At 39.0% G+C, this 25,978-nt stretch overlaps 1 protein-coding gene across 2 annotated transcripts in view; it reads left to right on the top strand.

Moving 5' to 3' along the window:
* The window catches only part of IQCH (IQ motif containing H), a 219,378-nt gene that overhangs the window by 70,236 nt on the left and 123,164 nt on the right, over nucleotides 1-25,978 (top strand). For both annotated transcript variants that reach the window (XM_054716102.1, XM_028141857.2), the window contains exons 6-9: nucleotides 2,703-2,823; nucleotides 10,312-10,440; nucleotides 19,356-19,459; nucleotides 21,265-21,303. In XM_054716102.1, the coding sequence (XP_054572077.1) occupies nucleotides 2,703-2,823; nucleotides 10,312-10,440; nucleotides 19,356-19,459; nucleotides 21,265-21,303 (393 nt within the window). The remainder of the gene's footprint in view (nucleotides 1-2,702; nucleotides 2,824-10,311; nucleotides 10,441-19,355; nucleotides 19,460-21,264; nucleotides 21,304-25,978) is intronic.

Raw genomic sequence — 25,978 nt, 5'->3', positions numbered from 1 at the left:
GTATTTTTAACTTACATGAATCTCTACCTAGCTCTCCAGTCTCATCACCCGACCTACCCTCCTGATACACACACCATACTCCAGCCCCTCGAGCTCCTCACCTTCAACAAGAACTTCATGCATTTGCGTGCTATTTCACTTTGTCTCCACCATTCTTCCTACCTATGTAATTGCACCCTCTTCTCCGCGAGACACAATTCAATGCTTCTGTTCAGGTGCAATTTAAGTATCACTTACTGCAGTACATCTCAATTTTGGCTGCACATCAGAATCACCTGGGAGCTTTTTAAAAATATCAAAGTCCAGGCTCCAGCCCAGCTATTAGGATTTAAAGGCCCAGGGTTGGGGCCCAGGCAGCGGTATTTTTAAAAAGCTCCCTGAGTGATTCTAACATACAGTCAGGGTTGAGAGGCACTGCAAAGCCTTCTGCCATACCAGCAGGCAGAGTTAATGACTCCCTCTTCTGCACTGCCACAGCCCTAAGCTTTTCCAGTGCTCATGAAATTTAATGCTCATTGTATTAAAGTTAGTGTGATATAGTAAGTGCTCAATAAATGCGGTTGTTGCAGTCCTTCTCCCTCCAACCAAGCATATGCAGAAGTGGTTATCTTTACCATGGGAACGGGACAGGAGAGAGGGCTCAGGTTTCACATCCAGTGACACTGTCTGCGGAATTAATTTCTATAAACCCGCCAGGATATCAACTCCCTTCCATGTCCCTAAACACACACACACACCCCGCACTGCCTTTTCTGCATAGCCTTTGGGTCTGGCTTTTACATTGTTGAGATTGATGTAGTTGGAAGAATGAAAGAAGCAGCGTTATGAATGTGCTGACTGCCTGACAGAATCCGAATGTCACCTGCCTTCTGCCCTGTCCTCTGTGTCATACTTTACATGGTGTTTTATGTCGGATCCTGCCACTTTAGCTTTCAAGAGCAGGTTGTCAGGTGTACTTTGTCAAAGGCTTTCGGAAAATCCAGATAAATTTGCTTTGTGCCCTGGAACTGTCAAACCCATATTTTACCTCTTCACAGTGCTTGACAATTTTATTTAAGTTGAATCTTTCTTCCTTCCTCTGATTTACCTTTGCCTCCCTGACCCTCATATCAATCTGAGGAGGGGAGACCCTGCCATTTTTGGTGTTGAATGTCCTCAGCTCTGAATGTGCCCTGTCTGGAGAACAGCATGCTGGGTGGCTCTCTCAGCCTCGATGGTGAGAAGATCTTGGGAGCTGTTTGTATCTGGAGGAGGGCTGTGACGAGGAGAGCTGGAGATGAGGAAGAGACAGAGGCAGATCAACAGGACCCCAGGTCCATGACAACATCATGTGCTTAAGGGCTCCTCGCTCTCCTGAAGGCGAGGCCTGTAGCACTTCCCTTTCCTCCTCCAACTCACCTGGAAGGAAACAGGTTGCACTTACAGTCCTCTCTCCTGTAAAAAATCCTATTTGAAGTCATTTTAAACTGTCCTCACCAAACAGCGTCAGAAGGTTCGGTGTTCATGGGATGGTAGCTTCTTATAGTTTCCCTTAAGTACCACATCCCGGCAGTGGGGCCTTACCAACATTGTGCACACAGACATTTCTCAGCCAACAGGTATTTGTTTTGTAACGTGATTTTTCTCCCATGAGTCTTGGTGAAATTTTCCCTTTCTTTTTCCTTAAGGTCACCATGACCTTGATGAGCAATAAGGTGCGGTACATCCGAGTCCAATGGCAAATTTCACTAATGTAAAATCAGATTCATCTTAAAATTGTATAATTATAAGTGTGTATATCCAGTGTGTACATAGTATATTTTAAGTGTGTATGTCTGTGTATATCTAATATACAGTGTGACCAGGAACAAATCTACTAACCATTCTGTCCTGGTTCTTTCCTGGTTAAATAGCAAATCATTACCTGGTCCCCTTAGAAGCTATGCAAATTAATTCATGTTTGGAAAATGACTTGAAAATTTAAATCAGTCTAGAAATATCAAACAGTTGCATCTTCCTAGCTGAGAGGGCCCAGGTAATTCATCACCTCCCATAATAAAGGTAAAAATATTGTTAGTGAGCTATACAATTAAATGTTATTTACTAGTATATGCAATACATATAATCTTTTAAGTCTAGACATCATTTAATAGGAACAATTCATATTTCATAATTATAATAAAACATTTTATGACTTTAGGAAAAGTAATCATCTCCTGTAACTGATCTATGTCCTCACCATTTCTGAGATCTGCAAGAGTCTACTCAGAGCTCATCTGAGTGTTGACTGATGTATTTATCTTTAAATTCTCCCAGGTTATTATTATTTTTTTAATCCTCAAAACTCTAATATGTATTTCCTGGGAAATTTGCTAGTACAAAATTTTGTTGTATTCAAAACCTCTTCTGCCAAGATTTAGCACTTTTATATCACAGTCATTAAAATTGAACAAAATTTTAATGTTCCTTTATTAACTACTATACTGACTTTGCATAGTGGAAATCACAACATGTTAATTGGATTTAATTAACTATTTTAAATTACACAAACTCCTCACAGTAGACAATAGCACAGGGTACTCATGAGCAATAAAATTGGAGCTGATATTGCTACCTTATTAAAACGTAATGAAACTATTCATAATCTTATTTATTGTTTACAAGAAGAAAACTTCATTTTGAAAGCAAAAATGTCTGCTGAAAACAGATTTTTGACCATCTAGGAGAGCGTTCAGAAGTTAATGAAAGGGCCCACCGTCACCAGCCTCACAGTTCTGCCAGCTTCTCATCGCACGAATCCCTATTTCACCCCGGTGCCAGTCTTACAAAAAGATGCCAGTAAAGGTTAGTGATTCAATAACCATATTATGTGTCTAGGAATCTAAAGGAAAGAGAACTGAGGTGGGGTTGAGGACCTGAGTTTCAATTCTGGCTCAGCAACTAATTCTCCTAGGTGACTTTAAAGAAGTCAAGTCCTGCCGAAATTGGTTTGGCTCAGTGGATGGAGCGTCGGCCTGCGGACGGGGGGGGGGGGGGGGGGGGGGTGTCCCGGGTGTCCCGGGTTCGATTCCGGTCAAGGGCATGTGCCTTGGTTGCAGGCACATCCCCTGTGTGGGGTGTGCAGGAGGCAGATGATCGATGTTTCTCTCTCATCGATGTTTCTGGCTCTCTGTCCCTCTCCCTTCCTATCTGTGGGGAATCAATAAAATATATATTAAAAAAAAAAAAAAAGAAGTCAAGTCCTCACTCTGACCTGTAAGGTTGGACTGATGATCATTAGAGCCCCTTCCACCTCTAAAATCCATCATTCTATAGATTTGACATGATTTAAGTGTTATGACATATTAAAAGTATTGTGTTTAAGTGATATTTCTAGAAATGTTCAAGCTTCTGAGTAGATAGTTTCTGATGCTATCCTGGTAACATTTTAGTCTTATTTCATATCTCTAATATAACCAAGTGAGGCAGTTGGTCTTTAATCATTTCTATCTCACTTTGTATCTGTTGTCTGGAGGTATTTTGGACCTAAAGTTGGTTCCCAAGGGTTTTTCTGGCACCTAGAGATTTAAAGTCTTATAGCTCCTGTATTCTCTGTTTGTTGACCTGATGGTGGATGGCTAGCAAAGCTCAAGAGAACCCAGAATCATTATAAGTCTCTCAACTTGTTAAGCTTCCCACAACTATAACTATTACTTTCCTAGTTATGGACCATCATTGTTCATAAATCTTTGTGACATATGCTTTTTGTTAGTTTACATAATATTTACTCCCTGGGAGTACTGAATAACATCAGCAGAGTTTCTATTTCTTGCTTTAGTGCCATATTATATTCTTCCTAGATCAGTTAGAATGAATGAAATAGTGAACAAATAAATCAATCAATTAATGCATGCTTTAGCAATAGACACAATTTTTTAAAAAAAATGCTGCAAAACAAAGGTAAATCTATAAACATGGTAGCTTGGTACAGAAAAAAAAAAAAAGACATTTTTATCTCTTAATTATCTACCAGAAAACACATGGCCTATCATAACATTTGTGATTAATCAACCCATTTATGGACATGTATTTATTGAATACTTGCCATATGTTTGCATTGTGCAAGGTAATCTGAGCGTCGGAAATCACAAGCCACAGAAATGGAGATTTTTTACATATTTCTGATGCTCTTAAATGTCACTTAAGCCTCACCCTAGGTCTACACAAGTCCAGCATGAGGTGAAAGATGAACAACATCCAGAAGAAAGAATCATTTTGGAAAATGCAGGGCAAACTTCCCTGCTTTTTCTTGAATTACCTTGCCAAATCCAAAAAAAGGGAGGTTCTTCTTTAATGGTTAAGAATGATGTCTCACAGTAGTACACAAACCATATTTTCAACTCAGGCTCTCTGTCACCTCAGGCAAGTTGCTCTCTGATCTACAATAAACTCTAAACTCTATAAACAAGGCACACCTGACCTGGCCCTCACCACCATTATCTCATCTCCCTGCTTTCTCTACACTCCAGCCACAGGGGCCTTCTCTCTGTTCCTTCTCAGGCAAACTCATTTTCACATCAGGCCCCCACCAGTGCCTTTACCTCTGCCTGTACAAGTCACTTCCTCAAGCATCTGTTGTTGTTGTTGTTGTTTTTTCTTCAAATATTATCACAGTTTGTAATTATATATTTATTTGTGGATTTATTTAAGGTCGTCTTCCCTACTAGAACCTCCATGAGGTCTCTCTGGTTCACCACTGCATCCTTAACCCCCAGAGTAGTTCCTGATACATACTAGGCACTTAACAAATATTGGTTGAATGAATGAACTTTCAATTCCTAATCTATTCAACAGGAAAGTAGGAGTGTTATGAAAATTTAATGAGACAATGGTATTGAAAGATCATTTTAAAAAACATGTAAAATCATGACTCATACAAATATAAAATGAACACATGTCAAAGGTTTTATTTACCTCATCAATTAAAAGAGGGCATCTGTAAGATGTCACAACTGGTTTAAAGGAGAATCCAGAGAACACACATTTGTAGGAATGGGATATTGAAATAAATTCACAAATGGATGCAAAACTGGCTTTTCCATGGAAAGGAGGGGTGTTCCTACACCAGACAGAATTTCCATTTATGCCTATGGATAGAATTATTTGCATTATTATCAGATTTTTTTGCAAGTCAACCTTAATCTCTACAGTTGTAAAATAGTATCCTCTGAGACTAGGCTCAGATAATCCCGGGCAGCTGCAGCATTCCATTGAAAAGGCATTAAGCCATCTCTTTTGCTTATTCCAAAACTTAAAAAAAAACAAAAAACTTTTCTTACAGTCGTCTCCCATTATGATCAAAGTGATCTCCAAAAAATATATAAATGTTCACAGGCTAAGGTTAGTCTCATTAGGTTTGGCCAGGTTGTTTACATAGGGGTAGCGAGAACGTTAATTCACCATGTAGGGCATTTCAAATTTGCTCTGCTGGAAGTCTTCCGAAGGAATTCAGATAGAACTTTAAAAGCCTCTATTATTTACTTTACTAATAAAAGTAGAAATCAAGCCCAGGGAACTCTGTCCACTCTATTTCAACTACAGGATCTATGCATTTGGGTAAATTCCTCTCTCCCAGAGGTACTTTAAATATTCTAAGGGTCTCAGGCCTGCCAAGGAGTGTTCCTTATCTGTAAACTTTATAACTGGCCAGTTTGGGAGGCTTTGTAAGCATTGGCATCATAAAGTCAACCTTAGTTCTTTATAAGTGATTTATTATACCTGATTAATAAGCATCATTCTTAAATATTAAATTCCAACTTTTCTAATTATATCTTAGTAAAAGGAAAACAGATTTGTATTGACACTATTCAAACAACTATATTGCCATTAAAAGTAAGGAGGCACTGCGTGGCTGGAGTGGCTCAGTTGGCTGAGCATCGTCCTGTGCACTGAGAGGTTGCCGGTTCAATTCCCAATCAGGGCATTATCTGGGTTTGGGGTTCAATTTCTGGTTGGTGCATTTATGGATTTATGTTTCTCTCTCCTTCCCTCCCTTCCTCTCTCTCGCTAAGCATGTTCTCAGGTGAGGACTTTTTAAAAATGTAAGGAAACTCAATGAGAGTGTCTGAATTTATGAAGTGAGGGGTGGGGGTCACATCTAAAGTATTAGAAGTTTATTTTGGGGGAATTCTAGGAACATTTATTACATAAGCATTATTCCTCTCTGTAAGTCAATCAGAACAGACCTCCTTTAATTTAAGAGACTTTACAATCTAATTGATTAATACCATTTGGAGACAGGAAAACATTACATTTGCAGTGAGAGACAAAGCCTTTCTGAATTTTAGATACATAGACATACTGTATAGATACAGAGAAAGCCTATCTCTTCCACTCTACAATTTCATACACAGATAAAAATAAACACAGAAACACAAAAACTTAATGGTCCAGATACCAGTTATTCTCCTTTCTTGTGGGCATGAAAATCCTAATTTATTTGTGCTCAAAATACACAAATAGACAAACAGAAAACTACCAAACTATATTCTCCATTGTTTCTCACTCAACTGGGAGCAGAAGACATTAATCCATATACAGAGATCACCAAATTTCCAGTCATTTTAGCTAGCAACAGGAATAACTTATCAGCTGTAAATGAACCAAAACCAAAAACAAAACACAGGATTAGTAGGGAGTAGTATTAAAATGAGAAAAACAGAGTCAACGAAATTCTGTTTCCACTTTGAATTCACCCGTGGAAGCCAAGAAAAATGTGTGCCTGGGCTTTGTTCTGTATGAGCTACATCATTTCTGGCAATTTCAGGTGAATCTTTTGCTTATCTTAGTGGGGTCTCCAAAATTGTTAAAGGATATTTTATTTATATATTTTTAAGTAAAATCATGACTCATACAAATAGAAAATGAGGTTAAGAGTGTTATTTAACTCATTAATTAAATGAGAAAATAAATAAAATGTTCCAATTGATTCAAAGGATAATCCAAACAACAAACACATTTATAAAAGTATGGAAATAAATTTGCAAATAGGTGCAAAAGTGGCTTTTTGGGGTTGGGGAGAGAATTGCCCCTCCATGTGACAGGATTTATTGGCATGTGTATAAACAAGAATTATTTGCATTGCTTTCAGTTTTCTATAAATTAGCCTTAATCTCTACAGAATTCTAAAGTAGACTAACTACTGGTAAAACCAAAGGTGATTATATGGTCAGATCCTCTCTAGAGGTGCCCAGCATTTTAATGAAAAGCTATTTACTAGGCTGTCTTTCTTATTCCATAGTCTTTTTTTTAAAATATATTTTATTGATTTTTTACAGAGAGGAAGGTAGAGGGATAGAGAGCTAGAAACATCGATGAGAGAGAAACATCGACCAGCTGCCTCCTGCACACCCCCCACCGGGGATGTGCCCGCAACCAATGTACATGCCCTTGACTGGAATCGAACCTGGAACCTTTCAGTCCACAGGCCGACGCTCTATCCACTGAGCCAAACCAGTTTCGGCTTATTCCATAGTCTTAACGTTTTCTTTTCAATGGTAAATGCAACACACGTGTGTTTGTCTAAAATTAAGTGAATTGCTTCAACCTGTACTAAAGCAAGGGTTAAAATTATGCTTCTGTTCTTTGGGATTTTCAGAGAATGACCCTCACTCTCATAATAAAAATATACTGAGAAGGAGCTCTGCTTTTCACATCTGCAAAACAGGCGTAGTTCTTGGAAGTGAGATTTGATATTTATAGGTGGAAAATATTTGTGAGGACAAAGAATTAGTCTAAATATTTAGAGGATTAGTATTCATCTCAAAAAGGGCTTGAGGAATTATACTCTGGATCAGTAAGTATTTCTTAAGTTTTCAGGGTATAAAAGAAGGACCTGGAGTGCTTATTTAAAATGTAGGTTGCTGGGCCTCAATTCTAGTGGTTCTCAAACTTCAGGGTACATATTCAATAATGCATATTACAAGGCACTGACTGCAGAAAATTGGGCAGGCCTTGGAGGGCCCAGGAATCTGCATTTGTGATAAGAAATTCTCCCCAGATGATTCTGCAGTTAGTAAACTGAATATTTCTTCGTAATCAAGTGAAGTTTCCTTTAGCCCACCAATCCCTCAGTAGTCATTTTCTGAGTTCCTATAACACTAGACTTTACCACCTTAAACATTTTTTAAAAATATGTTTTTATTGATTTGAGAGAGAGAGGAAGAGAAAGGGAGAGAGAGAAACATCAATCAGCTGCCTCCTGCACCCCCCTTACTGGGGATCAAGCCCACAATCCTGGCATGTGCCTTGACCGAGAATCGAACTGGCCACCTCTCAGTGCCTGGGATGATGCTCAACCAACTGAGGCATCCTGGCCAGGGCCAACACCTTTAATAATAACATAATATAGTCATTAGAGGTCATAAGGCAAATGGAAGCAATAGTTGTCCCTCTTAGAATGTGTGTCAACTTCTTCAACTTAGTCCACCTTGGTACAGAGTTTGTATACTAGGATTTTACTGAGACCCAACGTTCTTTACTTTTCTTATTATATGAGAGCAACAAGAAGCTAAAGCCCTATCACAAGTTTCTGTCAAGTACTCCCAGAGTTTCTGGGTTTCTGGCTTCAATACAATAGATCCACCTTAATGAAAGTTTTGCCCCTGACAGCAAGCTTTGTTCAATTATTCATTTATTTGTCGATTTATTCATTTGTTTATTTAACAATGTCTTGTCCTTAAAAAGCTTTGGCACCAGCCGTGCCGACACAGTATGAGTTCCAGGAATTGTAAATTAGTTGCATTAATACTAATGTGTTGCCCAGTTACACTAAAATAACCTCTTTAGGCATTCACATATTCTGGTGACATGAAAGATGTCCAAAAACAACTCTTCTAAAATATGACTCATTATAACAACAAGGGCATGGTTTCAAGCACACCGAGTTTCCTTCTTTCAGAACAAAAGATCTCTTTAGTTATTAAGACTATGTGTCCTATTTCTCTGAAATTTATTTTATTTTTTTTAAATATATTTTATTGACTTCAGAGAGGAAGGGAGAGGGAGAGAGATATAGAAACATCAATGATGAAAGAGAATCATTGATTGGCTGCCTCCTGCACGCCCACACTGGGGATTGAGCCCGAAACCCAGGCATGTTTCCTGACCAGGAATTAAACTGTGCCCTCCTAGTTCATACTGGTAGGTCAAAGCTCAACCACTGAGCCAGGCTGGCCAGGCTGATTTCTCTGAATTTTAAAGGAAATAACAATCCTGTATAATAAAGAGGTGATATGCAAATTGACCATCACTTCAACCTACAAGATGGCCACCCCCATGCGGTCAAAGATGGCTGCCCCCATGTGGACACAAGATGGCCGCCACAAGATGGCCAGCAGGGGAGGGCAGTTGTGGGTGATCAGGCCAGCTGGGGAGTGCAGTTGGGGGGTACCAGGCCTGCAGGGGAAGGCAGTTGGGGGGGACCAGGCCTGCAGGGGAGGGAAGTTGGGAGGGACAAAGCCTATAGGGGGTGGACAGTTGGGGGCAACCAGACCAGCAGTGGAGGGCAGTTAAGGGTGACCAGGCTGGCAAGGGAGGGAAGTTAGGGATGACCAGGCCAGCAGGGAGGGCAATTGGGGGCAACCACGCCTGTAGGGAAGGACAGTTAGGGGCGACCAGGCCAGCAGAGGAGGGCAGTTGGGGGCGACCAGGTTGGCAGGGGAGGGCAGTTAGGGGTGACCAGGCCAGCAGGGGAGGGCAGTTAGGGGCAATCGGGCCAGCAGGGGAGTAGTTAGACATCAATCAGGCTGGCAGGGGAGTGGATGGGGGGGATCAGGCTGGCAGGCAGAAGCAGTTAGGGGCAATCAGGCAGGCAGGCAGGTGAGTGGTTGGGAGCCAGCAGTCCTGGATTGTGAGAGGGATGTCCAACTGCCTGTTTAGGCCCGATCCCACCGGGCAGTCGGAAATCCCTCTAGGGGTCCCAGATTGGAGAGGGTGCAGGCTGGGCTGAGGGACAAAGCCCACACACACGAATTTTGTGCACCAGGCCTCTAGTATTATCAATACTTGAAAATGTCATAAGTATGAGAAGTTGAAGTTTTTCTTGAAATTATATTTCTACCTTAAAATGAAATGATCTTAGTACAAGTTTATTTCATTTTGCCATTATTGGAAATGCCTTTTTTCCCCCTTGGATTAGAACTTTAGGCTTAAGTAAACAGGTACTGTAGCTATTTTTTCATGCAAAGGATTAAGATGATGAATTGAGTAAGTTACACTTGTGAAATGTGTAGAGCTCAGTCTTTGGGGAAATGCTTAAAGTTAAACTCATATTCTTCTAACCTTCCTTTTTAGGGATTTTAAGTATGATAGAACGAGGATTGATTCCACCAACAGCAAAGATTACCTTTCAGAATCCACCCATTGCACCCAAAGCAGCTCCTCTGCATAAATTTGGTGAATCACATAAGAGTCCACCTGCCGGTAAGACAGCCTGGCTGGTATGCTTAGCTGGGGACACACAGAAATTACCTCCCACCCAAATCTAGTCGTCAGTATCCAACTCTTACCTTCAATAACAGGACAAGAGGAAAATTGTAATGATGCTGAGTTTCACTTTACTGAGTAAAGTAACTTTAGTCTCATTGTAGAATACCTACTAAGGGCCTATGTTCTCTGTGTGTTAGAAGGTTGGGATTTTCAAGGGGCTTGCAGTATGGCTGGGAAAACAAGACAGACAAAGATAAATACCAATACAAAGTAGTAGAGAATAAAAACCAAATGGACGTTCAAGTCTAATGCTGTACAAGCTCAGAGCAATGACTACTGAGGGCTTGAGGTGCTAGAAGAAGACTTTGAAGAGGAGGCTGCATGGAATCGGGTGCTCAGGAAAAGCACTGACCTGAATCTACTACTTAGTTGCAGAACCTCAGGCAAGTCATTTGCTTTCTTTTTATTTTATTTTTTATCACATTTATTGGGTTGACATTGGTTAATAAAATTATATAAATTTCTGTGATACATCATCTATATATTGCATTCTGTGATTTACTTTCTTGGGACCTCAGCTTTGCCAATTTTGAAATGAGGGGTTTTGGCTAAATCAATTAATCTATTCAACAAATACTAATAGTTGTTGAATACTTGCTTTATCTGAGGTGGCATTTAGGTGCTGGGGACTCAACAGAGAAAAAATCAGACAACATTTCTGCTCTTTTGGTACTTAACATTCTAGTGTGAGGTACAGATAATAACCAGGTAATTAAATGAGAATTTAAGCACAAGCAATAAAGTAATAATAAGTAAGTGATAAGCGTTAGAAATAAAATAACATGGGTTAGAGAATCATAAGAGATGGTTACTTTGCTTGTGAGGGAAGGGTCAGTGAATGCCTCTCAGAAGATTTTCTGAGGTTTGAGTTTAGATCCAAATAATAAGAAGGACCCAATCATGTAAAGACTTAGGAAAGAGCATTCCAGGTACATATAGGATAGCACAGGTACAAAAGCCTTGAGGACTAAGGAGAGAATGAGCAAGAAGTCTAGTATGGCTGAAGGGCCAAGAGCAAGGGAGAGAGAGGGAGGAGATGAGGCTGGAGAGGTAGAGAGGGAAGACATGGTATAGGTTAGAGCAGAGACTATGAGTGGTCCTCCATATTCATTCTTCTCTACTTCCACAGTAATAGAATTGTGGGTGGGCACAAGTCCGCTTGGCTAAAGACTACATTTCCCAGGCTTCCTTTCAGCTAGTTGTACCATGTGGCCCAGTTCTGGACAGTGAGAATGTAAGCACACATGGAAAGGGAAATTTCTGGGCTGTGCCTTTAAGAAAGAAGGAACACTGTCTCCCCTTTTCCTTTCCTCTTTCTGGCTAGCTGGGATGCAGAAGTGATGGGCAAGCACTTTGGAGCCATAGAGGGAACTCCATGCTGAGTTTGGCAGAGTTGACCTGACAATCTCAGACTATCTTCCTTTTGACTATTGTATGAGAGAAAAATAAACTTGTAACTTGTTTAAACCACTCAGTATATTTTCGGAGCTTTCTTTTTAAACATCTTAGACTATACCAGAACCAGCATGGCAGCCTTTCAAACCATGATGAGGAGTTGGATTTAATCCTAATTACAATGAGAACCCACTGAAAGCGCTAGATGATATATATCTTTGTCATCACTTGATATTTTAGGTTTGTTTGTTTTTTAATGTTAGCTATAAGATGAATAATGTCTGAGGATTTCATGTTAAACACGATTAAAAACTAAGCAAGATCAGAGTGAAAATAAATGAAATAGAGACTAGGAGGACAAGAGAAAAAATCAATGAAACTAAACGCTGTTTTTAAACAGGATGATGTGATCTGATTTATGTTTTGATAAGATTATTCTGGCTGCTTGACAGATAATGAACCATAGGGGAGAATTAGTGGAGGCAAGAAGACTAGTAAAAAGGCTATTATGGTAAATCCGATGAGGAGTTATGATGGGTTTGAGGAGGATGAAATCAGTAGATATGAAGGGAAGTGAACAAATTCAGGTTACATTTTGGAGGTGGAGCCCTGAGGACTGACTGATGGACAGGAGTGAGGGAAAGAGAGGCATTAAGGATAAATATGTATGACTGTATGAATGAATGAATATGTATGAATGTGCCCCAATTTTGTATACATTCTATTAATGATGGGAATGTCAGTGGTTTATACCATAGAACTATTAGGAATAATACTACTATGAACATTCTTGTACATGCCTTTGAATGCACATATGTATGTACTGCTGTTGGATCCATATGAAAAGTAGAATTGCTGGGTCCTAGGGTAACATATGCACAGATTTAGTAGATATTGCCAAACTGTTGTCCAAGGTGGTAATACTGATTTATTTTCCTGCTAGCAGTATATGAGAATTCAAGATAATATATGTCTTTGTCATCACTTGACAGTGGGGTTCATTTATTTTTAAATTTTAGCCATCCTGACAAGTCTGTTGTGGTATCTCTTTGTGGGTTTAATTTTTCTTTCCCTAATGACCAATAATGTTGAGCAGTTTTCTGATGTGTTCTGGTCACTTGAGTATATTCTTTTTAAAGGTGAGTTAAGACTTTAACCTCTTTTAAAAAAAAAAATACGTTGTAGCCCTGGCCGGCATGACTAAGTGGTTAGGGCTTTGGCCTGTGCACATGGGCTGAAGGTCCCATCCCCAGTCAGGGTGCATACGGAGAGGCAACCAACTGATGTTCCTTTCTCTCTCTCCTCCCTACACTCCCTCCCTCCCTTGTACTCTCTCTAAAAATCAATGAAAAATATGTCCTCGGGTGAGGATTAAGCAAGCAAAAAAAAAAGTTGTACTTATTTTCCTTAGTTATTTATAGGAATTAACTATAAATTCTGGATACTAATCTTTTATCAGTTATGTGAATTGCAAACAATTATCCCTACTCTGTGGCTTGGCATTTCATATTCCTACTGGTGTCTTTTTTAATTAAACTTTTTAAAAAAATATATTTTATTGATTTTTTACAGAGAGGAAGGGAGAGGGATAGAGAGAAACATCGATGGGAGAGAAACATCGATCAGCTGCCTCCCATACACCTCCTACTGGGGATGTGCCTGCAAGCAAAGTACATGCCCTTGACCAGAAAGGAACCCGGGACCCTTCAGTCTGACGCTCTATCCACTGAGCCAAACCGATTAGGGCTAATTAAACTTTTGAATTTGAGATAATTATAGATTCACATGGAGAGAGAAAAGAATGAAGCTTGATTCCTATCTTATACCATATACATAAATCAACTCAAAATTTATTAAAGACTTAAACATAAGACCTGAAGCTATAAAACTGCTAGAAAAAAGTATAGGGGGGTAAGGTCTTGGTAATGATTTTTGAATTTGACACCAAAAACAAAGGCAACAACAACAAAAATAAACAAGTAGGCCTATATCAAACTAAAACTCTTCAGGCACAGCAAAGGAAAACACCAACAAAATGAAAAGGCAGCCTAAGGAATGAGATAAAATATGTACAAACCACATATCTGATAAAGGGATAATATACAAAATATATAAAAAATTCATACAACCCAATAGCAAAAAAATAAATATCCCAATTAAAAAATGGGCAAAGGACCTGAATAGACATTCTTTCAAAGACTACAAACTTATGGCCAACAGGGACATGGAAAGGTGCTCAACATCACTGATCATCAGGGAAATGCAAATCAAAACCACCATGAGCCATCACCTCACATCTATTAGGATGGCTATCATCAAAAAGACTAGAAATAACAAATGCCAGAAAGGATGTGGTGAAAAGAGAATCAATGTACACTGTTGATGGGAATGTAAACTAGTACAGCCACTATGGAAAACAATAAGTAGGTTCCTCAAGAAATTAAAAATAGAACGACCATATGATCCAGCAATCCCATTTCTGAGTACTTATCCAAAGAAAACAAAGTCATTATCTTGAGAGATGTCTGTACCCAATGTTCATGGCAGCATTATGCATGATAGCCAAGTTGTGGATATAACATGAGTGTCTATTGATAGATGAATAGATAGATAGATAGATAGATAGATAGATAGATAGATAGATAGATAGATAGATAGATATTGATAGATGTATATCAATGTATATCATTGTATATCAATGTATATCAATGATATATATATATACGTATATGTATATCAACTAAAAAATGAAGATTCTGCCTTTTGTGACAACATGGCTGAACCTGGAGGGCATTATGCTAAGTGAAATAAGTAAGACAGAGAAACAAATACTGCATGGTACCACTTATATGTGGAATCTTAAAAAGGAAATCAAACTCATAGAAACAGAGTAGAAAAGTAATTGCTCAGGCTATAAAGGGGTGGGGAAAATAGGTAAAAAGTTGGTAAAAGAATGCAAACCTTCAGTTATAAGATGAATAATGTCTGAGGATCACATGTGAAACATGGTAACTATAGTTTATAGTAGATACACTGTATTGTATAATTGAAATCTGCTAAGAGAGTAGAACTTAATGTTCTCACTAATAAAGGAAAAGTTAAACATGTGAGGTGATGGTCATGTTAACTAACTAGATGGAGGACATCCTTTCACAATGGGTACACATATCAAATCACCACAATGTACAGTTAAAATATCTTACAATTTTGCCAATTAAGCTCTCAGAAAAGCTCACTTTTTTAATAAAGGCACAAATAAATAATATTTAAATGAAAAAAAAAGACAGATACTACAGATACATAGAATATTTTTTAAGTCATAGTATGGTAACTTTATACCAATATTTTTTAAATGAAATGAAAATTTTCCTAGAAAGATATGTTGCAAAAATTAACTCATGAAAAAAAAAAGGAAAATTAAATTTAAAAAATTCCATTAGACAATTTTAATTGGCAGTCAAAAATATCTCCAAATTAAACACACACATGGACAGGTGCACACATGCATGCACATAAAAATAACCAGAGGAAAAAATTTTGCAGGCCTCAGATAGGCAAGATTTACTGACTTTAAAGGATAAGGTAATTCTTATTTTATGCTAGTCCATAGAAAGGGAAAAGAACGAAATCTTACCAACTGATTTTATGAAGCTAGTATAACTTTGAAACCAAAACTGGATGAGGACTGTGCAAGAAAAACTATAGAGAGATCTGCCTGGCCAGTGTGGTTCAGTGGTTGACCTATGAACCATGAGGTCACAGTTCAATTCCCGTTCAGGGCACATACCAGGGTTGTGGGCTCGATCCCCAGTGTGGGGCATGCAGGAAGCAGCCGATCAGTGATTCTCTCTCATCATTGATGTTTCTATCTCTCCCTTGCTCTCTAAAATTAATAAAAATATATTTTTAAAAATAGAGATCAATCTCAGGAACATAGAGGCAAACATTTTAAATAAAAATTAGCAGTATTTTAAAAATTCACCATGATCAAGGAAGAATATTAGAAAAATATAGTAATATAATTCATCATAGTAACAGATTTAAAAAGATAAACCCAATGATGATCTCAATATATGCCAAATTGAAAAAAAAAAAGTCATTCAATATAATTCAACATTAATGATAAGAATGGGCGGGGGGGGGGGGGGACCGCTGGGCAGAGTAGAAGTAGAAGGGAATATTCTGAACCTGATTATTGTTTTCAACCAAAACCCCAGAACAAACAATATTCTCAGTAGAGAAACTTTAGAAGCATTCTATTTCTCCATTAAAAGTAGTTCAAGGATGACCACTGCTGGGGTTCTTGTCCCAGCCTTACAGAGGGTTCAGCATTCTGGAGAAAGGGGCTGATGCATAGATTCAAGAAGGAGTCCAAAGACGAAAGATAATTTTGAAAGGCATTGGGGGTCAGAGGATCTTCAGCTAAAGGAACTGAAGACTCTCCTTGTCTAAGGATCCCGTGTTATTTATTTAACACAATTTGTCCTAAGGCAAGGTGGAGATATACACTTCAAAGGGTAAGGATTGAAAGGATACTGAAGCATTGTCAGTTTGGGGAATAGCCTACAGCTGTTCAGGTGTTTGGCCAACAGGAGGCAATAAAATGCCCTGAGCTGTCTGGCAGTTAACAATCCTATTCAGGTTTGGGGGAAGTGCCCTTTAGCCGTTTCCAACAGGTAAACTACATATGTGGCTCACCCTTGTTGAGCCGCCCAAGCTTCACCAACCTTTTGGTGAAACTCTTGTAATTATGACATGCTGGAATTGGTTCCCGGCAGACCACTACTGCCACCACTATTGAACACTGTCCTTGAGGCCCCAGCACATGCAATAAGATAAAGAGGGAGGGGTGCCGGTCAGGAATGCATGTGTCTACAAATATCAGCAACCATAACTACTGGTGGCTTAAAATAATGAGGTTCATTTGTCTCCCACGTAAGGAGTCAGGAAGGAGGCCGTCTAGGGCTGGTCGTGCTTGATCAACAGAGTTGTTAAGGGCTGTCTTTCTGCTTTGAGGTCTTGAGCCTGTTAGAGTTCATCCTCATGTTTGCTACCTCTTGGCTCTAAGGGGTCTCTTGCAGATCTGGGCCTTAATGTACACATTGCAGGCAGAAAGAGGGGAAAATAGTGGATACCCCTGGATGGACCTCCCCTTACAACTCACTGGTCACATGGCCACTGTTAGCTACAGGAAAGGCTAGAAAAATGAATGTCCAGGGACAGGATTAGGATTAGGATTTGGGACCTACTTACACTATATACTAAATATGGTAAGTTATACTTGGTCTAAGCCATTCATGAAAATTCTATTCTTTGTTAGATATTAACCATATTTCATATCAGGGCATACTTATAGTAAAATGTTATTTTTTGTTTACCTAAAATTAATATTTAACTATGTGTCCTTTAAAAAGATTTTTTTGTTGTTGTTGCTCAACAGCCAATCTTAGGTGCTGGGCATATTGTTACCCTGAAAAAAGTGGGGTTCAAAAATCTGCCAGGAAGAAAGGGATGTCTACTTGACAGACACATATCTCTAACAGCCACAGAAACATACAAGTTTGACCAGAAAGACTGGTATTTTTCCTCCTGACAGTAACACTGGCAAAATTTATCATAGACTTTTCCAGAAGGGAAATGGAGTAGCAGAATTTGAAATACCTTAGGGTACTGTTTTGCTGAAGATGCAGACACATTCTTCAATTTCAGGTGTCCCAAAAAATCCAAAGCTACATGAAGTTATAATTTAGTGACAGGATTTCTGCAGGTGACTAAGAAAAACTTGAAGAATTTTGTAGCGATATTATTAACTGTGGATTATCCATGTGTAATTACAAATATTTTTAGATCTTTATCCTACCAAATTTTGTTAACATCTTACTTTTTAACTTATGCCCACTTGAAAATTTGTTAGCTGCTACTTAGTCTCAATAGGGGAACTTAAATTTCACTTGGCTGCAAGAACCTGAAAATTAAAAAGTGAACTGAGCCCTAGCAGGTTTTGCTCAGTGAATAGAGCATCGGCCCATGGATTGAAGTGTCTCGGGTTCAATTCCTGGCCCCGATCACGGCAGCGTGGGAGACAACTAATAGATGTGTCTCTCTCACATCGTAATTTCTCTTTCTCTGTCTCTCCCCTTCCCTTCCACTCTCTTTTAAAAATCAAAGGAAAAATCCTTGAGTGAAGATAAACAACAAAAAAACATGAACTGAGACTGCAGATATAGGAATAACAAGCCTTATAAAAGCGTAACTCTCTGGATTCACAGCAGTCTGGGTGTAGACTGGCTTTCAGAGGCGGGAAGGCCTAGTCCAAGTGGACCACAGGGCAGAAGAGCACAGAGGTCCAGGCTGAAACTTGTAGGCTTAGGATGGAGTCTTCACACACTACAGCCAAGCGCCCAGCCTCAGAGAAGGTGGTGGGCAGTCTCACAGTCAGGGAGGCTCACCAGAAGCCAGGGAAACCAGGAAACGGGTAAACTTGGGTTAGTCCAATGCAACAAACAAATCACCTTTGCAGAGATGATTTTTACTGATGAGAGTCTAGAATTGCTGCTAATTTTTAAGAGATGGCTGAGGATATTCCTTGCACCCCACTTGAGGCAATGTGAGAGAACCGAGTTCTCAAGGTATGGGGTTCTGAATTGTACACTGATGTGCTGTATTTGATCAACAACTGTCAAGTCTTCCTAAGATTGTTGCTAAAAATTGACAGAAAAGGGGTAGACTAAGGAAGTGAGTTGAAGGAAGCCTCATTTATTTGACTCAACTATCTAAGTAAATTATTTGTTCTTTTTCTTGGAAAGAGTAGTGTCAGGATTTTTCTCTCCTGAGACTGTCAGGCAGGCTGTTTGTAAAGGGCAGATGGGCTTGCTGCAGACAACAGGAGGGATATGATTTCTCTCCTAAGAATTGACTCGTATGTGGGCCTACATGCTACACGTGAACTAGATGCTGTGGACTAGATGTGTTCTCCAAAAGTTGTTGCTTCTAGATTTAATGAATTTCAAAACATAATATTTATTGTATTTTTCACTTGCATTATTTCCCCAAGCCATTTAAATGCTCTAGAATCATTTTTTAACGACTACACAATAGAATAGTCCATCATATGTAATTATAATAATTTACCTTTTAAATGAACTTGGCTATTTAAAGAAGTCTTACAGGGAAACATTTTAAAAAACAACTAGTACTGTCTAATTTGCCTGCTTTTAAAATGTGCCTTCTCACCTAGGCAGTTTGCAGAAGGCGAGCTGACCTTATACTCTGATGGAATTGCTATTATCCCAAGCTTTTTGCTTTCCTTCTGAAGTCAATGATCACAAATGTTTCATTGAATTGATATTGGAAAGGCTGACAGTGAACAGTCAATGGGTGATAGAACCATTTTACTTTCAAGGTGCAAACCCAATAGCATTAACCCAATGACTCGGCCTCTCTTTCTGAAACAGGTAACTTGGTACTATCTCCATCCATAGCCCCTTTGGCTGCAATTCAAAAACCAAAGCCGATTCCAAAAGCAGTGAAGACCTCCCCCAAGAAACAAAAAGCAAAGGTATTCATATTCCTAGCAAATGAAAGAAAATTGCTCTTCTTTATAATATTCTCAGTGAGATTTATAGTAATCATATATGTTATAGAATTAAACCTTTCACATAGAAATAAATACTATTTCAATAGTTTCTGGGGTGCATTTGATGTTTAAAAGCGGAGATTGTTATACAAGAAACTCTGCTGTGACATTATCAGTCATGTCAAATTACTGAGAGATTAACTAAATGATTGGGTCAACCTATACTGCTAGCTGATGAGAGTCCTGGAGTCAAAACACAACAGCTATTGCGTTATATCCAAATTTGTGCTGCGTAGTGTATGTTATTGTGAGGTCTTGCTGTCTTTCACTGGTCTTTAAGCCAAGGATAAAAAAGCAAGTTCTCCAATTTTGCATGAATGCCTTAATGAGGAAGGAATTTTCTATTCTCTGACACTGGGACCTCACAGTACTGCATACTCATCCTCATGGAGATTCTCTTGGCCTAAAGGTGCTGGGCTTTTGTAGCTTGCCTTCTTATGTTGATGACCTCAGACAGACCTGTGATAATTGAAACTTTTCACCATAGAAAGGAGACAGCTGGCAGTGTCTCTTTCTGGCCTTACCCGATGTGGTCATGTTTACAGCTGCTCCCATTAAAAAAAAAAAAAAAAGAAAGAAAAGAGAGAAATCAAAATGTCATAGAAAAAATTAATCCTACTGTGTCTACATCGTAGACTGTTACCTGCTCTTCCCAGACCTTCGTCTTTTAACGCCCAGATCCTCCTCAAGATGTTTTCACTGTATTTGCAGCACTGCTGGGCTGTTTCCTCTTAGGTTTCCAAGCTGTTTATGTAGCAGCATGTCATGTGATACTCCAGTTGCCATGGCAAATATTTGTGTTTCATGAAAACTGTCAGTTTAAAAAAAAATCCATGTAAATGGCCAAATCCCAAGACAGACAGGCCCCCAGGCTAGCGTTTGGCCTGCACCATTATTGTTTCAGATTCAGCTGTTTAACAGGCTGTGCGAAGGCCACGGGCTAATGTGTGTAATGGGAACAAGCGGGGCACCTGTTCCGATTCTCACCGTGTTCTAGCTCCCAGGTCCCACCGTTTTGCAGATAACAGATCTACAGGTAATACAACGATGACTAGGTTTGGAGCGTTAAGCTGAAAGAATTACAAGCTTAAACATTTTTTTTAAAAGAATGACATTTTTTAAGTACTAATTAAGCCTGCCTCTAATTTCCTATCGACTTCACGAAGCATTTTCCCTCCTGCTAGAAGCAGTCATAGTTAAAGATTCCTTCCTGTGTCCCAGATTGGTACTTTTTTAACGGACTCTTCAGCAGTAAATGTAATTATTCATACACTCTGTGAAAAGTGCCCCAGCTTGGAAGTTAAAAGGCCAAGAGAGAGACTGTGATATGACTGGCCTCGAGGTAGAGCCGGGACAGACCTGGGATCAGTGCCCACCGCTGGGCAGTGCGGTGCCACACCGAGAAGCCCTTTCTTGTAAATACTGCTCCACGGGTCCCCCAGAAGGGGGGCTTGGCACCTGGGTATAGTTGTTTTTGTAAATATTTACTTTGTCAGACTCTTTCTTCAAAGTAAACAGAGCCTTTGGCAGGCAGAGCATCATTGTCTGGGGTGGGAAAGGTCTTTCTAATTATTAGCTCCTGCCTGATTGGAAAAGGGAACAGGCTGGCCCAGCAGGGGAAACTGGGGCGTGGGGGGAGGGGAAGGGAGACTGTGCCTTCTATTTGTTTTGTAAATTTGCTGATGAGAGTCATTTTGATTTAAACTGAGTCTCATTATTCATTGTAGGGGAAAGGCAAAAGGTCAAGACCATCTATGGAGAGGAAGGTGGGTAATTTGTGTGACTAGTTGAAATTTGGGGTCTGTCACCTGATGTCCCTTCCTTTTGCTGCAGGGCAGAAATATGGGAGGCAAGTTTGACAGCTGGAGATGGTAACAAAAGTTCTTTGCTCTTCTTTTATAAAAAAAATTACATCATGTTTTCAAGGGGGGAACATGGTTCATTTAAAGTGGAAACGAATTTTTTCCCCTTTGTTGGGACTGAATTACTTCTCAGGCTTCAGTCCAAAAATGCTATTTAGCATACTCAAAATTTGGTTGAATCACATAAGTCTTCAACCTCAATCTAAGATTTTCATCTTTTAAAGAAATAAAATGTAAAAATGAAATAAAATGTAAAACAACAACAACACCCAGTTGTCCCCCAGCATGTGTATGGGTGTGTGAGTGTGTGTGTGTGTGTGTGTGTGTGTGTGTGTGTGTGTGTGTATGCATTCACACACACACACACACACACACACTGCATATATGATGTAACAGGTAATGGTAGTGGATTTAGAGCTAAACTAAAACAAATAAGGTAACAATTTGGAAAAATGAAATAGTCCCCACAATGCAGCAAGTGCATGCCAGCCGGGAACATTCCATGGGGCCATGCATGGGTAATAAAAATTCTGAACTTGAAGCAGCAAAGAGCTGGTTTCTCCTCTTACTAAGAGAGGAACTTTCAGCAAGTCACTTAGATTCTCTGTGCCTCTCTTTCCTCCTCTGACAAATGGGAATAACACCTTCTTTTCCACAGGGTTGCTGTGAGGGTGTGAGGAGTTGATGTCACGTGTGGAAGTGCTTTGAGACTACAAAGCACTTGTTACCATAATTCATTGGTCTATTTTTAAGAGCATCTTCCAGGTCTCCCTTTCATCTTAGCAGTAAGAATTTCAAAGGGAGCTTAGCCACCCCTTTCCAAGGAAAAATATTCCACTTTTTGGGTCTCATAATTCTGCAGAGCCGTGACTAAACACGGCCACATGTACAGTCCTAAACCTAGACAAATGGCTTCTAGATAAACTAATCAATGCAATTAAATCCTTCCTCTAGCTCCCCTTGACTTCTTGCTGTGAGGACATTGTGAGCTTGCTTCTGCATTTAAAAATAGGGTGTGCTTTAGGAATACTAAGGTATTATTTATTTGGAATACTTACAACAGGTAATGTTGATTGAGCATGTTCTTAGAGCATGGCAACAAGCACCTGCCATACCCATACCCACACAGCTGGGAAGGAGCTACAGAGGATCCAGATGACAGAGGGAAGTTCCAGAGTTTGTGGCCTCTCCACATCCCAGGTTGTCAACTCTTCCCACACAGTTAGGGCACTGTTCCTAACGCTTTCCATGGGACATCTCATTTTCACAACATCTCTATGCAGTAGGTACTGCTATTACTCCACTTTACTGGGAGGACCTGGGCACAGAGAGGTGAAGGTCATCCAACTAGTAAGTGATAGAGACAGAACATAAAACTGCACTGTGTGGCTGCCAGAGCAATTCTTAAAAATCTCAACCATTTTTCATGGAAATCTTTCTAAAAGATATTATATCTCTGCCTTCCTACTATAATTTAGCATTTCCTCTATCTAATATTATGTATACATATAACCAATTTCTGGGGTTTTTAAAATTGGTTTCCTTCAATATCTGGACAGTGGTTGTCACCTATGCTATCGTATCTGCTTTTTTTGGCTCTGACTTTAACAGCCTTTTCTGCCTTCTAGATCAGTTAGCCAAATAACCAATGCTCAAGAAGTTGAATGATAAATCTGAGTCAGTCAGGCTCTGCACAAGGATCCAAGGAATCTACATATATAAAAGCCTAAGTGACCAAACGACTGAACGGCCGGTCACTATGACAGCGCACTGACCACCAGGGGCAAATGTTCAATGCAGAAGCTGCCCCCTGGTGGTCAGTGCGCTCCCACAGTCAACCTCCTGTGGCCTCCCTCCCTCCCCCCCTCTGTCCAGCTGGCCACAATCGGCCCCAATAGGGCCGGCCGGCCAACCTCCCGCAGCCCCTACCCCAGGTTGGCCAACCTCCTGTGGCCCCTCCCCCTGCCAGCCAACCTCCTTCGGCCCTGATCTGCCCGATGGCTGGCCAGGCCGAGGGACCCCACCCATTCACGAGTTCGTGCACCAGGCCTCTAGTAAAATAATAAACTACAGCAGAGTTTGTAGAAATTTCAAGACATCTGAGGCCTCTATTTTCAGGAATCTAGTTTAAAGGTTTGAAGTTGATAAAATGGCCTCTCAGCAAACAAATCTTTTTATCATCTCTGGGCAGTCATGTTTACAACTATGTTAAGATCCACTTAATTTTAATTGATATTTTGATAATAAAAATATATTTTATGGATAAAACAAGCAAGCAAATAAATATATTTAGTGGACATAAGGGTCTAGGTTAAATTCATGAGCATGTTTGTTTCTGGGAATGGGCTAAAAAGGAATATAGAAAAGACATATATTGTACCTAATGTGTTGTTTATTTTATTTAAATGCATATATGAATATATAAATAATTTAAATACATTTAAATTTAAGTTATAAATAATTATAAACATATTAAATGTACTATATTTTTAAATATTAAAAATGTATATATTTTTGTCTTCTTTGCTTAAGATATATATATGTTGTATATGATATATATTCTGTACTATCTAACATTAGAACCTCACAGTACACCCCCATTCATCCTTGTGGAGATTCTTGTGGTTAAAAGTACTGGACTCTGTAACATGGTTTCTTATATTTATGGGCCTTGGAAATACATATATGGAACAAAGATGACAAAAGATTAACATGTGTCCATGGTAGTTTTTAATATCTATCTCTACTTTTCTGTATTTTCAAAATGTTTCAAATAAAAGAAGAAAAAACAAACAAAAGAAAATTATATTCCTAAACTATACATCTGCTATAAAATTAATTTCCTTTAGTGTAGAAGGAATAGGTTTGAATGATTACATTTTAATGTCAAATTTAGGGTCTTGCTTCTCTTAGTCATTTTGTCATATTGTTGGTTCCTTTAGTATTTTCCAAACATGTACCCTTAAACTCTTTTTAGAAAACTGTGATTATTTTATAGGTAAGTCAGCTGAATATTTTAATCAAACAACATGTGTGACATTGAACATATCACCCCCGCTATAGTCTCATTTCATCCTATCTCTGTAAGAAGGAGATTTGACCAAATCAGTGTTTTTTGTTGTTGTTGTTAAATATCCTTACCTGAGGATATTTTTCCATTTATTTTTAGAGAGAGTGGAAGGGAGGGGGAGAGACAGAGAGAGAAACATTGATGTGAGAGAGACACATCGATTGGTTGCCTCCACACACAGCCCCAACCAGGGCCAGGGATTTGAGCCTGCAACCGAGGTACGTGCCCTTGACTGGAATCGAACCTGGCACCCTTCAGCCCACAGGCTGACGCTCTATCCACTGAGCCAAACTGGCCAGGGCCAGATCAGTGTTTTTAAGGAGCTTCCACATCCCCTACAAGGCTCCCTCCAACTCCCCACAGGGTAAGGAGAAAAGTGCAAGTTCCAACAGGTGGGCCCAGGCCCTTCACACCCACACCTGCTGTGTTAACTGTTTCACCTCCTTACCAGCAAGTTATGTTTTTGAACAAACAGTGCCAGGCTTAAAAATATGTACTTTGAAAACCACCAGGTGATGCTAGCAGTATTTTGGCTTTAATATGCCCAACCCAGTGGAGGAATAAGCCTGCTTCCTGAATGTGTAGAGTGCCTCTCCAGGTGGATTTGTGGTTCTAGAACAACCTAGTCTCCTTTCTTGTCTTGTCTGAAAGAGTTCAAGAGAGTGAGGTCGGACTTTGGCAAGAACTAGAGTTCTTCAACCTGGAGACAAAAGATGAGATTTTTTTTTTAAATCCAAGACGATATTTTTCTCTTTTAGACTTGCTTTCCCTCAAGAAACCTCATTTAATTTATCATCTTAAAGTAAGAAGAGAGGGGAAAAAATCTGAAAACAAAAGAAAATCTTTTAAAAGCAATTTTCCATTTTCTCTAATTTATTAGAAATTGCCACCTTCACCTATGGATTTTTGACATGAATCTTTTGAATTAAAAGTATAGTTTTATTTGCAAAAAAAATTCTTGCATGGAGGAATTGACAAGAAAAAAAATTCATAATATTGGTTTTATTTCCCTTCATGGCATCTTTAACTACACATTTTTATTACATGTAATTAACAATTTTACTTATTGACACCAGAAAAAGACTAAATCATCACTTAGCCACAAAATAAAATCTTTACATTTTTAATTTATATTTTTCATTTATTAAATTGTGGCCTGATTACTCGTAGAAAATGTGTAAAGTTCAGAAAGGAGAAAAGAATGCCAAAATATGCAAGAAAAATTTTCCATCATGCCACATTATTTAAGAATTGGCATGTCCCTTGGTTGGTATTATACTATATAATCATCTGTGATTTTACTCTTTTACCCTAACAATTTATCAAAGCCTTTACATATATGATTTAAAACTTCATAAAATATTTTAATGACTGTGTAATAATCTGTCTTAAAGATATACCATAATTTTCTTAGTTAATAGCCTATTGTTGGACATTAAATTATCAATGTCAAATTATTATTATTAATAAATAATGATATTATTTCCAGTTTTTCTCTTTTGTAAATGA

Source organism: Eptesicus fuscus, chromosome 5 (assembly GCF_027574615.1).
Source record: "Eptesicus fuscus isolate TK198812 chromosome 5, DD_ASM_mEF_20220401, whole genome shotgun sequence".
NCBI classification, from domain to species: Eukaryota; Metazoa; Chordata; class Mammalia; order Chiroptera; family Vespertilionidae; genus Eptesicus; species Eptesicus fuscus.
This window is presented reverse-complemented; position numbering and strand designations above follow the sequence as displayed.